At 41.6% G+C, this 13,748-nt stretch overlaps 1 protein-coding gene across 4 annotated transcripts; it reads right to left on the bottom strand.

The window, feature by feature from the left end:
- Positions 1 to 2,631: 2,631 nt before the first annotated feature.
- Positions 2,632 to 11,251, bottom strand: cfap206 (cilia and flagella associated protein 206). 4 transcript variants are annotated; one of them, XM_062391222.1, is made up of 13 exons: positions 10,716 to 11,251; positions 10,459 to 10,542; positions 10,021 to 10,111; positions 9,414 to 9,602; positions 8,514 to 8,681; positions 7,571 to 7,785; positions 7,290 to 7,409; positions 5,939 to 6,137; positions 5,640 to 5,780; positions 5,185 to 5,378; positions 4,743 to 4,886; positions 3,862 to 4,088; positions 2,632 to 3,296 (listed from the first exon to the last, which is right to left on the bottom strand). In XM_062391222.1, exons 1-12 carry the CDS (start codon positions 10,821 to 10,823, stop codon positions 3,867 to 3,869), a joined length of 1,875 nt encoding a protein of 624 aa, XP_062247206.1. In that variant the 5' UTR covers positions 10,824 to 11,251; the 3' UTR covers positions 2,632 to 3,296; positions 3,862 to 3,866. The 4 variants fall into 4 exon arrangements, 3 of the variants coding, with proteins under 3 accessions (XP_062247206.1, XP_062247205.1, XP_062247204.1); XM_062391221.1 differs by having other exon boundaries at positions 2,632 to 3,339; XM_062391220.1 differs by lacking the exon at positions 2,632 to 3,296 and having other exon boundaries at positions 3,358 to 4,088.
- Positions 11,252 to 13,748: the final 2,497 nt, after the last annotated feature.

The following is a 13,748-nucleotide window of genomic DNA, read 5'->3' on the forward strand; positions in this document are numbered from 1 at the left end:
GATGCACTGAACTCTGCATAATCTACTGACATTCTGCGGGTGGGGCTGTATTTGAGAACACAAATACCAACTCAGAGGCTCTGGACTTTCTCCTGAGTCCACCCCCCCAACCCCCCCGATTATGTCTGAATGAGCCCATGTGAGAAAACAGCATGGGCTTCTCTGGATGATGAACCGCAAGTGGGTGGTTGTGGTAATAATGATGTTTCTAACACATGGCAGATGCAATACTTAAAAAAACTAAAAGAAAACAAATATCTCACGCCATTCGCGTAGCGACAGACAAATATGAAAACAAGATTCGAGAGCTTTTGGTGACGCTGGTGTTGATGTGCTGTAAGCATAAACATGTTATAGCCACAGCGACTTACATTACATTATCCCTCACTTTTAGTGCTACAGAGATTTCTGTGTTGTTGTTAACACACCTGATATCCTGCTGCATCATTCATATGAGAAACAGCCTCCATATTTCATGAGAAGGGCTTACATAAAGTGAATCTCAGGCTCAACAGAGAATTGAAATTAGATAATTGGATTCAAAGTCCAGAGTGCTGACAGTGTTACCATGTAACCACAACATAGAGACATGAAATCTTCACCGCCACTGCTTCAGGATTGCTGCAAATGCACATTATAGGCGAGGTATCCTTTTACCGTGCTGTATTATCCAGTCGCATGTCGTCCCTCCTTAGTCAACCTTTATTCAACATTTAAATAACCCCACTCACTGTTTTAATCACACTCTCTATCTTATTTATCTCTTCAAGGTGATGTTACTAGTTTTCACATAAACCATCAACTTTTCTATTAGACTCTAATCCAATAAAGTTTTTCTTCTGATCAACAGTTCTCTATTAAAACAGATTAATATGCCTCTATTAACCATCTAAGTATCTCTAAGCTTTTTAGCTGGTTACAGTAACTTCTGGACTTTGGACTACTTCAACCCAGGATATTTATGCAATTTGTGTGGATGTTTATGCAATCAGAGTGTGGATGCACCATCATTGAGAATGTTTATACGGAAGGTGACTGACTGTATCGGTCTGAAAAGACTAACTTACATTGCTAAGGGCAAGCGGAAAGAATTTGTTCGGCTGTTGGAACCATACATGACCATCATGAAAGATGGATGTCTGGGATTTACCTGAAAGTAGATTGTAAACAAAGTAGGGAAATACTGTATTTAATCTTATTTCTATTCTATCTGGTATCAATCAGAATCAGAATCAGAATTAGAAGTATTTTATTGCCAAGTAGGTTTACACCTACAAGGAATTTGCTCTGGTTATTGGTGCTTACAATGAACATAGAAACATAAAACGCAATAAATACAACATACATAGGAAAAGCAATAAAAAATAGAAAACCAGTATATATTTACTCACTGTTTACTTCTTATTTACTCACTTTTTTCCAATATTTATAAAAGTAGCATTTATTTTGTCATAAACATTTCTGAATAAAAACATATGAAAGATAAAAGATATAAAAAGTGAAGTAAAAAATGAAATACAAAATGCAAAACAGTAAACAGTGTCCGATTGCAATATGCAATGTAATACAGTATAATATAATATGAGATAATGTGTTAATTTATTAATTTAACACGTCCTTGAGGTGTGGTGGTGGAATAAAAGTCTGAGTCAGGTGGGGGTCCCGGGCCTTGTTGATGAGGCCAACGGCAGCCGAGAAGAAGCTGGTCTTGTGGCGGGCGGTTTTGGTCCTGATGGACCGCAGCCTCCTGCCCGAGGGAAGAACCTCAAAGAGTTTGTGACCCGGTCGGGAAGGATCAGCCATAATCTTGCCTGCACGCCTCAGGGACCTAGAGGCAAACAGGTCCTGTAGAGATGGCAGATTGCAACCGATTACCTTCTCAGCAGAACGGATGATACGCTGCAGCCTCCTTTTGTCATTGGCGGTGACAGCAGCGAACCAGATGGTGATGGAGGAGGTGAGGATGGACTCGATGATGCAGGTGTAGAAGTGCACCATCATTGACTTTGGCAGGTTGAATTTCTTCAGCTGCCGCAGGAAGAACATCCTCTGTTGCCCTCTTTTGGTGATGGAGCTGATGTTCAGCTCCCATTTGAGGTCCTGGGAGATGATGGTGCCCAGGAAGCAGAAGGACTCTGCAGTGACGACTTGGGCGTCTCTCAGGGTGATGGGGGTGGGTGGGGCTGGGTTCCTTCTGAAGTCCACAACCATCTCCACTGTTTTCAGCGCGTTGAGCTCCAGGTTGTTCTGGTCACACCAGGTCACCAGATGGTCAATCTCCCACCTGTAGGCGGACTCGTCCCCATCAGAGATGAGCCCAATGAGGGTGGTGTCATCCGCGAACTTCAGGAGTTTGACGGACTGGTGACTGGAGGTGCAGCTGTTGGTATGCAGGGTGAATGTGTGTTTGGATGGGGATATGTATGTCTACGTCGTGTACGTACTTCTGGTCTCAAATAGTTATCGATGTATGTTTTTATGTTTATGATGGTATTAGTAAATGAACAGAAACTTATTGTGGAAAAAATAAAGAATAAATAAACAAAACGTTGTTTGGTAACGCTGGCTTCACAAAAACTTGTGATTTCTTCAACAGAAAAAATGTCTTAGTCATTAGATTGTAGGTAAAATGAATACAAGCACTATAGAACCAAAAATATAACGATAAAATGTTGCAGATTAAATAGAAAGTCATTCAGATCAAAGGGTCTACTTGTGATGATCTGATAATGGATCACCAATTTGATTGATTCTGTTTGATTGAAACCTGGCTGAATATGTGGGTTTAAATAAAGCAAAGCCCCCTACCCAAATTAAAACTCACAGTCCTCGAAACAAAGCTAGAGGTGGAGGGGTCACAGCCATCTTTAAATCTGACTTATCATTCAACACTCAACCTACAGGTACATTTGAAAGTCTCATCCTAACCCTCGTACATCCTACTTGCAAATCACAATATTGCTAATGACAGCCTTAGTTCTGCATTTAATTCACTGATAGACTCCAGTGGTTTTATTCAACATGTAAATAACCACACTAACTCACTGTTTTTTTATCGAACTCTTGATCTTGTTCTGACTTCTGACTTAAAAATTTAATATTTCATATTTTCCCGAAAACCTCTTCTGTCTGACCATTTCTAATTACATTTGAATTCACAATAATTAACTACAATAAAGATCGCACAATAGACCTTCCTGTGGAGGTAGATGCTGGCCTACAGCGAGCGGGCAGTGGGCGACGGAGCGACTGACGATCAGGAGAGGAGCTGCAGCAAAGCGGGATTTCGTGATGGACTTGATGTGGGATCGGAAGGAGAGGGTGGAGTCAAGAATGACACTGAAAATGAGTCAAGGATTCAATTTTGTGTCTCTATTTTTTGTTAAACATAAACATATAATCTTTATTTAAGGCGTTTATACAACATGAATTGAACCATCTACACATAGTAGCCATCAATTGGAATACTAGATTATAGGCAATATTCCATAGAAAATAAAGTTCCTCTGCAGTCTCTCACTAAAACACACTGCGTGTAAAGGTATTACAGCAAAGAAGTTATGAAAGTTATAGGAATATTGTAAGGATTGGATTATAAAGGGATCTTTGACAAGCTGCAGGTTAATACTTATCATATTTTCCAGGCCACCCCCCTTTTAATGTGCCTAGATTTAAATGAGGAAACATACAGTGTACAATTGAAGAAATAAATGTTTTCAATTATACATTAATGGATTCTGGCTTTGTCCTTTTTAAAGATGTGTGCCGTCTCCTCCAGACCTCACAAGAGCAAAATTAATAAAAAATTATGATATGCATTACATAAGCTATTTTACTCGACAACAATAAGTTTTTACACACCTTGATTAATCATCCACAGATCTGGTAAGGTTAGTTTTAGCCATGTGTCCGTCTCTTTGTCCCCTCAGACCTGCAAGGTAGACCTGAGGCCTGGGCACGTTGCTCTCACCGTCTCTCTTGCTTTGACAGGCGGCGTCCTTGGGCAGCCAGGTCTGAGTGATGTTTTCCCGCCTCATGTGGCTCAGATCAGTCTGTGCTGAGTGCGTAACTTTGGTACGAAGATTAGCCTGGAATTATGAAATGGAAAACATTTATTGGTTATATATGGCAGAGCCAAAACAGCTGTTAGTAGACAAAAGGTAACTTGATTTGCCTCTTTAATGCGGTGTATATATCTGTACATATTTAAGCTTGAGGTTATTTTCCCTCCAATTCAAACTGTTTGTACAGGTGTTGGCAGTATTTTACTTAATACAGTGTCAATAAATTACATCAGGAATTTAGTTGCGAATGAGTGCTTTGTTAAAACCGGGCACTTGGCTACATTGGTTGGGGGTGAGATATTATCAGGGATGTTCATTAGTGCCAGACTATTGCATTTATCAGACACCAATACACGGTTCAAAGGTGTGTGTGCTCGTTAACATGATGACAACTATTTTTCAACCTTTTTTTCTTCATGAGATATATAGCAGTAATAAAAAGTACCCGACCAGCAAAGTGCACTAGCATGTACGTGATAGGTCAGTGCAGCACCACATGACATTGTGCTGCATTTTGTTGCAGTATAAGTTGGGCCAGGGCCATTCAAATCAATGTGTATTTTCAGTCTAAACTCCTGCCTATTTATCCTGGATGTTTTTTTATGCCAAAAAATAGCAAAAAGAGCAACTTATAAAACTACTGGGTCACAAGTGACAGATTGAATTCACCAGGCTAACCTGTCTGATGGCTTTCTTCCGCAGTTCCCACTCATTCCACTCATATGACTTGACTTTGTTTGTCTCCACTGGGTGTAGGTCAGTCTGCGTGCTGCTCTCACACTTAGTGATGGGCTTCACCAGCAAACTCTCTCCTGGATCCATCTGCAAAACCAAAAGTTAGAAACAGATACTGTCACAGTGTTATTTTTAATACGACCACCAGATCATGCCAAAATGATCGAGAACCATTTACAGACCTTCAGAGAAACTGTTTGGTCCAGACTTTCTCCAGAGGTTACGTTTCACACATGAACAACACAGCAGGAGATTCATGGCGGTTAATCCTAGGGAGGATCTCCTGCTGTGTTCACACCTCCAGAGGATCTCCGGAGTTCAGTGCATGTTTGAAAAGAACAACACTGTCATATCCTATATTTAGTTCCAGAGAAAGAAGACTCACCTCACAGTATGGACTGACACAGGAGAGCTGTTGGTGGAGTTTGAGAAGCTGAATGAGTTCAGGAAAGAGCTTGGCTTTTTCTGCGACCTCAGCAATGAGGTCGTCTGGACGAGAGGCAAATTTCAAGGCTGCTTCTTTGGAGCTAAAAGCATAAAGCTTCTCTTTATGAATCATGATTCCAATGTGTGGATTACCTGCAAAAGAAATGGGACATTACTTAAAATGACAAAACTTAAAGGACAAAATAGATAGGGGGCTTTAGATAGACAGGTGTTATAATCTATATAGTGTTTCAGACAGAAGCTGACAAGAGACAACTTTTTATTTTCTATTGAGGATAAGACCATGGATAAATGTGTCCAACATTATTATTTTTTGCTGCACAACCCTGAAACAAGTCATTTGAGGTGGTTAATGATAACGTAATAATTAAAGAGTAATAATGAGAGCAGTACCTGGAAGAAGAAGCCCGTCATGGTTCACAAGTGTGTAGCCACAGACTCCATTATACTGTAACAACAGATCATTAAAACTAGATGTTGCTTCAGGCAGGAGCCATTCCTGTGTCTTCATTTCAGCTTGAATAATGCGCTCATCTGAAACATAAAAGCAAGAAATCCAGCAGCTTGTAAGCTCAAGTCACTTTGGCTTGGGCAATTTTCTTTGTGGAATCCAGTTTTATGACTTTTGAAATGTGGAATTCATTACTTAACAGAGACTGACACAGTGTGACTATTTGTGACATCGGACATACCCGAGGACTCAGTCAGTCTCTGTTCATCTGTCTTCACCTCTGACGCCTCCAGCAGGTCATCCAGATAAGCTTCAGAAAAATGTTTGGCCTGAGAGGTGATGAGGGGCTGCAGACTGAGGTTGATGTTATTGAGGATGCTCAGAAGCTCAGCCTCATCCCGAAGTCCAGACCACACGTCTGACAGGGCTTTGAACAATGGCTGAGAGAAAATATGAGAAATTATACAATTTAGGCAATTGTTTATTATGATTATGATTAATATTATTATTACATATATTTCACAAGTACAACCAGCGTTACACCTGATGAAAACATAAAGAGTTTTCAATTAAACTGTAACTTATAACCAAGCGAGAGGAACCACTACTGTGAATCAGACTAAGACATTAACTTTATATAAAAATGGACATAGACTCCAGGTCTGGAAATTGAAGCAGATTCGGAAGTGCCTGAAACATGTATTCTCTAGAATGACAAGCAGAGGGCGACTCCAAAAAAAGTCTGTTTCTATAGAAGTCTATGAGAAAATTACTCTACATCTCACTTGATTTATAACGTCAGCTAACATTTTCATACAGAGTTTATGCTCTCAATTTCTAGTTTCAAGTTTTCTTCGAAACAGCATGATGCTCATTTTGTAAATTATGGTCCAATTTAGAGTCAAATAGATGATAAAGCACTGTAGAAATTGTGTGATTGATAGCTAGTACCATCCAAAAGGTGGAGGTGTCACCTGTAAGTGTGTGTGCAGTAGCTTGACCACTCCAAATATATACAATTATATACTTATATGGCGCTGGACAAAATGCCAAACTCTGTTGTCACAGTGGGTTACTACTATAGGCTAAACACATCCTGAACCAAACACAGGCAGAATACTGTTTAAACTAACTCTCAATGTAGAAGCAATCATGTGTACTTGCCGGAATGTTGAACTGCTCCTTTTGGAGAAAATCTAACAGAATTACAGTAACAACACTTGGATGACACCCAGTAGAGTGCAAACCTCCATCACAGCCAAACAATTTGTTTTTTTAAGGCTTTTACAATGGAAAAATATCAGCAAAAAGGAAGTAGTCTGATAATCTGCACCAAATTGTACAGATTTAATAACATAAATTCAGTGTGTCGGATACTTATTTTATTTTAATATATTTATTGTAGGGAAATTAACAAAACATTTCTGCACACCAATAACTGAATTGTTCTTCCTTGCCCCATGTTCCCATTTCACCAGGTTTGGTACAAATCAATCGCATAATGAGTAATTCTAATTATAAATGACCAAACATTCCAAAAAACAGTAAGCTCCTTGGCAGAGGTAATAGTTACAGTGATGGAAAACACTCACAAAAACATTTGCAGTGGGTACCGCTGTCTTTGACTGAACGGTTTCTTTCAGCAGCTTCATCTGTGATGAGAGCTCCGTCTGCAAGAATTCAACACGCTTGGCACACAGACATGCATCAGCCTGATAGTGAAAGCAAAACACATTTATTATTTAAACATATCACTCAGGAACGTAATACATCAATACAGCTATTCTTCATTTATACAGAATAAACTAGAAAAATGGTGTATTGAAAAAAACACAGTTACCCAGACGATAACTACCAGCTGCAGTTATCTCACCAGTAACATTTTGAGGAATACTTCGTGCTGCCTGATGTTGTAGAGAGCCTGTCTGAGCAAGATAGAGGACACGTCAAGTTCTTCAGGCTGATGGTCAGAGTCCATCAGCTTCTCCAGCACAGCCGTGTATTTCCATGCCAAACTCTGTGACGCACTCAGCTCCTTCTCCATACTGTTACTGATGACTGGAAGACTTTCATTTAGAACGTCCGGCACTGCAGAGTGAATGTATAAGGAAATATTATAATTATCAAAGGCAGTATTGGTGATTACAACTGTATGATGATGAAGTTAAGACACATGTATGTATGTGTAACTTTACACAGTGAAGTGATAAAACACTTTTCTGGGCAGGATTCTACCAGATTGTACCAACTGCTCGTATCCACTATGGGAACTTAACATCACATTTAACCTGGACTTCAAACTAAAAGCTGATCACTTGGCTGATTACTTTAAACCTACTCAAAAGAACATGAGACGTTTTACCCTCAACCAGCCCCTCTCTGTAATCTAAGCAGAAGGGGCTATTTTTACATAAAAAATTGTAATAATAACAATACCTTAATGTCTGTAATTATCGAGTGCCTTTCAAGGTACCCAAGGAGGCTTTACAGAGACAGAGGAAAACAACTACAAGGACAGAAAATAATACTGGAAACACTAACTGGGATTAGACTAAACTCAGTGTCCAGAGACGGGACATTGTGGATTTATGCTGGGAGAGTATTCCAGAGGGTGGGGGCTGCTGCACTGAACGGCATGTCACAATAGGCTCTGAAGGGATGAATGCAAATCTATGTGCGAGGGCCGTAGATTTCGGACAGAGAATAGGGTGGAGGATGTCAGACGAGTACTAGGGGGCCAGGGCATGAAGGGAGATGCAAACAGGATTTTTCAGAGCAGTGAACACATTTCTTGTCAATAGGTTGGTGTAGTGTACTTAGTTCACGAAGGTCAGTTTCCTCCCCTCTCTTCCTGCTGGCTTTGTTGAAGATTCGGATCCCTGTTACAATCATGGTAAGTTCATTAAGCTGCTTCTCCTTCTCCTTCTTTGAAAGCACTATGAAGGTTCCCAGTTCAGTCGGAGGAAAGACACTTTGCAGAGCAGCTGGCACAAAGAGAAACCAACAGTCAGGATACAATGTGTTCATGACATCCAACACTAATGTTGTGTAATAACAAATATTATCCAGATCATTGCAAAGCTGTAGATGGGGTCTGTGTTCTGTGCAGACCAGAGGTTTTTCCTTATGGAGCTGCCTTTGTGCACAGGGGTCATGTCGTTTTGTTGAAAAGAGACTTGACCGTGTCATCCTCCTAGCTTGTCAAGAGCATGTCACAATATTTACTATAGTATTATATGGTTATGTTTTTGTCTGTTTGTTTGTTAATTAGCATGATTAAGCTACTGAATGGATTACCGGGAAACTTGGTGGAGGGTTGTGGTATGGTTGAGGAAAGATCTCATTAAATATCGGTGTGGATCAGGGTCATTTAGCGAATCAAAGACTTTTTATTTTTCACTTTGTGAAATATCGTTGTTTCAAAACATTTTGTGAATTTCTACAGAAATAATTCATGGACCTTGAAAAAAAAAATCTGTATGTGCTCTCTGAATGCCATTCTAGTTTTCTGTGGGACAGGCTATGATTTGCTGTACTTGATATACTTCGGGAACAATTCATAGATCTTGTTTGTGTTTGCAAAACTGGAACAATATTTGTGTGTTGTTAAATTGGCGGCATTACCCTTTATCCTACATTCCCACCTAATGCTGTCTCTACACTTTTACTTAATGGATATTCTCTAGAGACGGTGAAAGAACAAGTTGGTGTAAAACCTGCAGCCTCTTGCAGAGTTTTGTCATCTGTAGGTGAACCCATGCCGGAGCGAAGCACGATGTATGTGATGATTTTACGGTACAGAGCATCTAGTTCCTCTCGTGTTTTCACCCTGCTGTCAGTGATGTCTCTGCTAACTGGGCTTAGCCTGGAGTCCACCACCCGCTGGATTTCCTCAAGAAACTCACCTGCACAAACACATAAAGTACTTGCCTAGTCAAGATATCCTTATTGTAAAATATACTTTCTTACTCATTTAAATCAATTCTAAAGACACTCTCAACCCACAACCAAAAAGACAAAAAGACCAAATGTTTTATATATGCTCCAGTTTGACAGTTCCAAAATATATTTCTTTTTTTGCATTGTTTTAGCGTTCTATTGCTTATTGAATAAAGCAGGAAGGACAACTTGTGATGATACTCCTAAAACAAGACTGGACTAGAGTTAAACATTTGTGTTTTAAATACAAATTAGTGAATGATGATTTTCCAGATCAGTTTTTGGCATCTTTATCTCTGAATGTCTTCAAGATAGGCTCAATAGGGTGTCATCATGACTGCAGGAGTAGGAGACATAAGTGTGAATGTTGTAGCAATTACTTACGTCGGGAAGCGTAATTTAGATCAAAATACACTTGCATTTTGATGGTGTCAAGGGAGGGGCTGCACTTTTCCATCAGTTTATCCAGACACAACTGAAAAAAATATTGCAGTTTAGAAACTGGGCTGTTGTTTTGATTAACTACTTTGAGGTCATGTGCTCTGTAGGGCTCTACGGCAAGGATTTACATTATACTATTAAAAAGTTTACAAATGTATCTTTTATATAATAAAACACTTAAAATGGCAGCACCTTTGGACTATGAGTAAATAAAGAAAGTAAATCAATTCCCAAGCCAAAATTTGTATAAACCGTGGACATAAGTGCTTTTAAAATAAATGCTATAGATCAATATTACACTTTATATTAGTCAATACAATATATAGCATTAACATATTTTACATTATTCTGAACACTTGTTAAAAACCGATCAGAGCTTACCTCCTCAAGTTTCTGGACATCTTGTTTGGTCAGTGTGCGATCAACATTGAATCCATTTCTTGGGTCCAGAACAACAGCTTTCACCTAAACGTGCAGTAACAGTGTAAGAAATGAGTTGACAGTCACCATGGCTGACGAGACACATCACAACACACCACTATACGTTTATAAATTACTTTAGTCTTTCAGCCTGTATTAACCACGGGGCGTCAGCATTTAGCGGTCGCTAGCTAGCATAGTATTCGGTTAATACTGACCATAAAAGCAACCAAAGTGTCCGACACGACATGTCCCCTCACCGCACACTCCTGCACTATCTCACGGATGATGTTTTTAATCACGTTTTCCGCGTGAGCCCGCGACATTTCTAAAAGTAACTGTAACTTATCTTAACTACAGCTTGTATCAACGGCACAGCTAGCAACAGTGTCCGCAGGTTGTTGAGAGCTGGTTGTCATGGTGACAGTGTTCACGTGACAGAGGGCCAAAGGACATGTTTCTGTTTGGAGGAATTATACAGAGTTACACGTGTCTTCAACTTCATCATCAGACGGTTGTAATCATTAATACTGCCTCTGATCACTACATTCACACTGCAGTGCCGGACGTTCTAAATGAAAGTCTTCTAGTCAGATCCAGTTTGGCGGATTCTGTGTCATGTGGGCTGATCGTGGTGGTGGTTGCGGACCCTGTGTCGCGTTGGCATCGGGTACGGGCATTGGACCAGGACCGCGGCGGCGGCACGTGGTGGGTGGCGGTGGACGGTGACTGAGGACTGGAGTGGCGTTTGTCAAGTTCGCTGAATAATGTGCGTGAGGTAACTGTGCACTGATGTTGACATGTTTTTATTCCGCTCCCCGCTTCCGTCTCTTAACCCCGCACCCCACATTCACTCCCTCATCCCATTGATCCCCAGCACACCAACATAGGGCTTCCCCATTGGTCAAACCCACATGTCAATCAACTATTACACATAACATTGAATAACACCACATCTTCCCTTTTAAGATAACAAAAAGTAAACTGTTGTTTCGAACCCTGTAAGAAAACAATGTTAGGCACTTTAGTGAATATTGGAACTTATATGAAACAAGTGCATTAATTAAACAACTGTTGTTCCCTGAATTGTCACATTGTAACATAAAGTGTTTTAACTACAGTTATTAGCTTCAACTAAGCTTTCACATAACCATGACACCAAACACAACAATATATCAACAAATATTTCAGAGATTTCTTTTACTTCATTTCAGTTCACAAGTTAAGCCTAGTGGGCTCAATGACTGCTCTCCCAGACCTAGTTCTGAAAGTTGGAGTCTCTGCAGGTAAGACTGGAGGTGTCACGGCAGGCGACATGAGAGCCTGCTCTGACATGAGCTGCTGTGATGGCGTCCTCTCTTGTGTATGCATCTGTAGAGGTATTAGATGCAGGCGGTTGCGTCTCACCACCCCCTGAGGTAAATCAACCAAATAAGACCTCGGAGTAGAATGTTTCTGGATCACAGTTCCAGACGTCTTAGCGTCGGTGACCCATACAGGTACTCCTGGTGACAAGACACTGAGCATTTTTGCACGGTGACGCCTGTTGTAGTGTGCAGCATCTGACATCCTCTTCTCCTTTTCCTTCTGAGTCAGTGCGCTGCTGTCAGGCAGCGTAAGGGTCCAGATGCGAGGGAACAGTTGGCACCGTGGTGCGTAAACGTCGGCCCATGAGAAGCTGAGCCGGGCTGTATCCATTCTGAAGGGGAGTGGCTCTATAAGCGTGTAGAGCCAGGTAGGGGTGCTTTGCATTTCACGACGCCCTGGTGTCCTTCATGCAGCTTGACTAGCACATCATTCCGCAGTGTTGCAGGTATTACCAGTCGTGAGTCTTTTAGTAGCAAACCGTTTTCCACTGTGAGTGTGGCTCGCTCTAGCCAGTAGTTTTTCAGCACTGATTCCTGTTTTACATGCGCTGGCCACCCATCTCTGCACAGCATCATAACCCGTGAGCAGACACTGTCAGCTTTGAGCTGCTCTTTCAGATTGTCTATGTATGAGGGACTGGCAGGCAGATTTTCAACGATACAGTCCACATATATGTTTGTGCTCTCCATCAGTTCGTTTTCATCTGGGGTCATGCTCGCTTTCACAGGCGAGCGTGACAGTGTGTCTGCTGTCCAGAGTGACTTCCCTGGCACATGTATGATTGTGTATGAGTAGCGCATGAGCCTCATTCTGAAGCGCTGAATTCTTGGTGGCAGAAGATCGAGTGCTTGGGCTCCGAGTAAGCTGAGAAGAGGTTTATAGTCAGTCTCTAAGATAAAATGTTTTCCCAGGAGGAAATCCCGGAACCGTTCACAGGCCCATGTGAGGCCCAGAGCCTCCTTTTCAACTTGTGCATAGCGTTGTTCAGTTGGAGAGAGTGACCGCGATGCATAAGCCACAGGACACCATTCGCCGTCCACCTTATGGAGAATAACGCCTCCCAAGCCATACGATGACGCATCGGCTGAAACTTTAGTGTCTCTGTTTGGGTCATACATGGCCAGCACTGGAGGAGAAGCAAGTGCCTCCTTCAGCTGCCGAAGGGAAGGCGGTTAAAGTGGAACCGCCCAAAGGGTGTTATGAATGTGGTGTACATGACTGAGTCTTTGGCCAAGGGGATCTGCCAGAACCCCATGTTAGCATCCAATTTACTGAACACTTTTGCTCCAGCAAGCATGCCGAGGGACTGATCCACAGACGGCAGAATGTACTTTTCACGGCACACATACTCATTCAAGCCAGTATAGTCCACACACAGTCTCAGACGTGGACTGTTTTTCTTTGGTACGACCACCATACCGGCACACCAGTCTGTTGTTTCCTCCACATGGCTGATGACACACAGCTCTTCCATTCGCTGGAGCTCTTCCTTGACTTTCCCCACCAGCGGCAGGGCAATTCTCCTAGGGGTTTTCAGTGAGAAAGGCACAGCATTTGGTTTGAGTTTTATGTGATATGCCCGTTTTACCTCACCTAGCCCACTGCACAGTCTAGGGTACGTCGACTTGAGAGTGTCCAAATCGATGCTGTCAACACGTTTAAGCAGGCCAAGGGCTGTAATGGCTGGAAATCCAAGCAAGGGCGTGCTCAGATTTTTGACCACATAAACCTTCTGCATGGTCTGCTTGACTCCACTCCTCAGCTGCAGTCTGGCGAAGCCTGACACATGCAGCGGAATCCGTCCCGGACCAAGCAAGGGTCTCTCTGCTTTCTGGAGAACAGGCTGCTTTGCACTGGAAAACATTCTGTTCATATCAGTCTGT

Source organism: Platichthys flesus, chromosome 7 (genome assembly GCF_949316205.1).
Source record: "Platichthys flesus chromosome 7, fPlaFle2.1, whole genome shotgun sequence".
NCBI classification, from domain to species: domain Eukaryota; kingdom Metazoa; phylum Chordata; class Actinopteri; order Pleuronectiformes; family Pleuronectidae; genus Platichthys; species Platichthys flesus.

Coding starts and splice junctions, on each gene's coding strand:
- cfap206 (XM_062391222.1), bottom strand. CDS start 10,823: ATGTCGCGGGCTCACGCGGAAAACGTGATTAAAAACATCATCCGTGAG. Junction 10,112..10,458: donor ATGTCCAGAAACTTGAGGAG/GTAAGCTCTGAT, acceptor TATTTTTTTCAG/TTGTGTCTGGATAAACTGAT. Junction 6,138..7,289: donor TACCCACTGCAAATGTTTTT/GTGAGTGTTTTC, acceptor ATTTTCTCTCAG/CCATTGTTCAAAGCCCTGTC.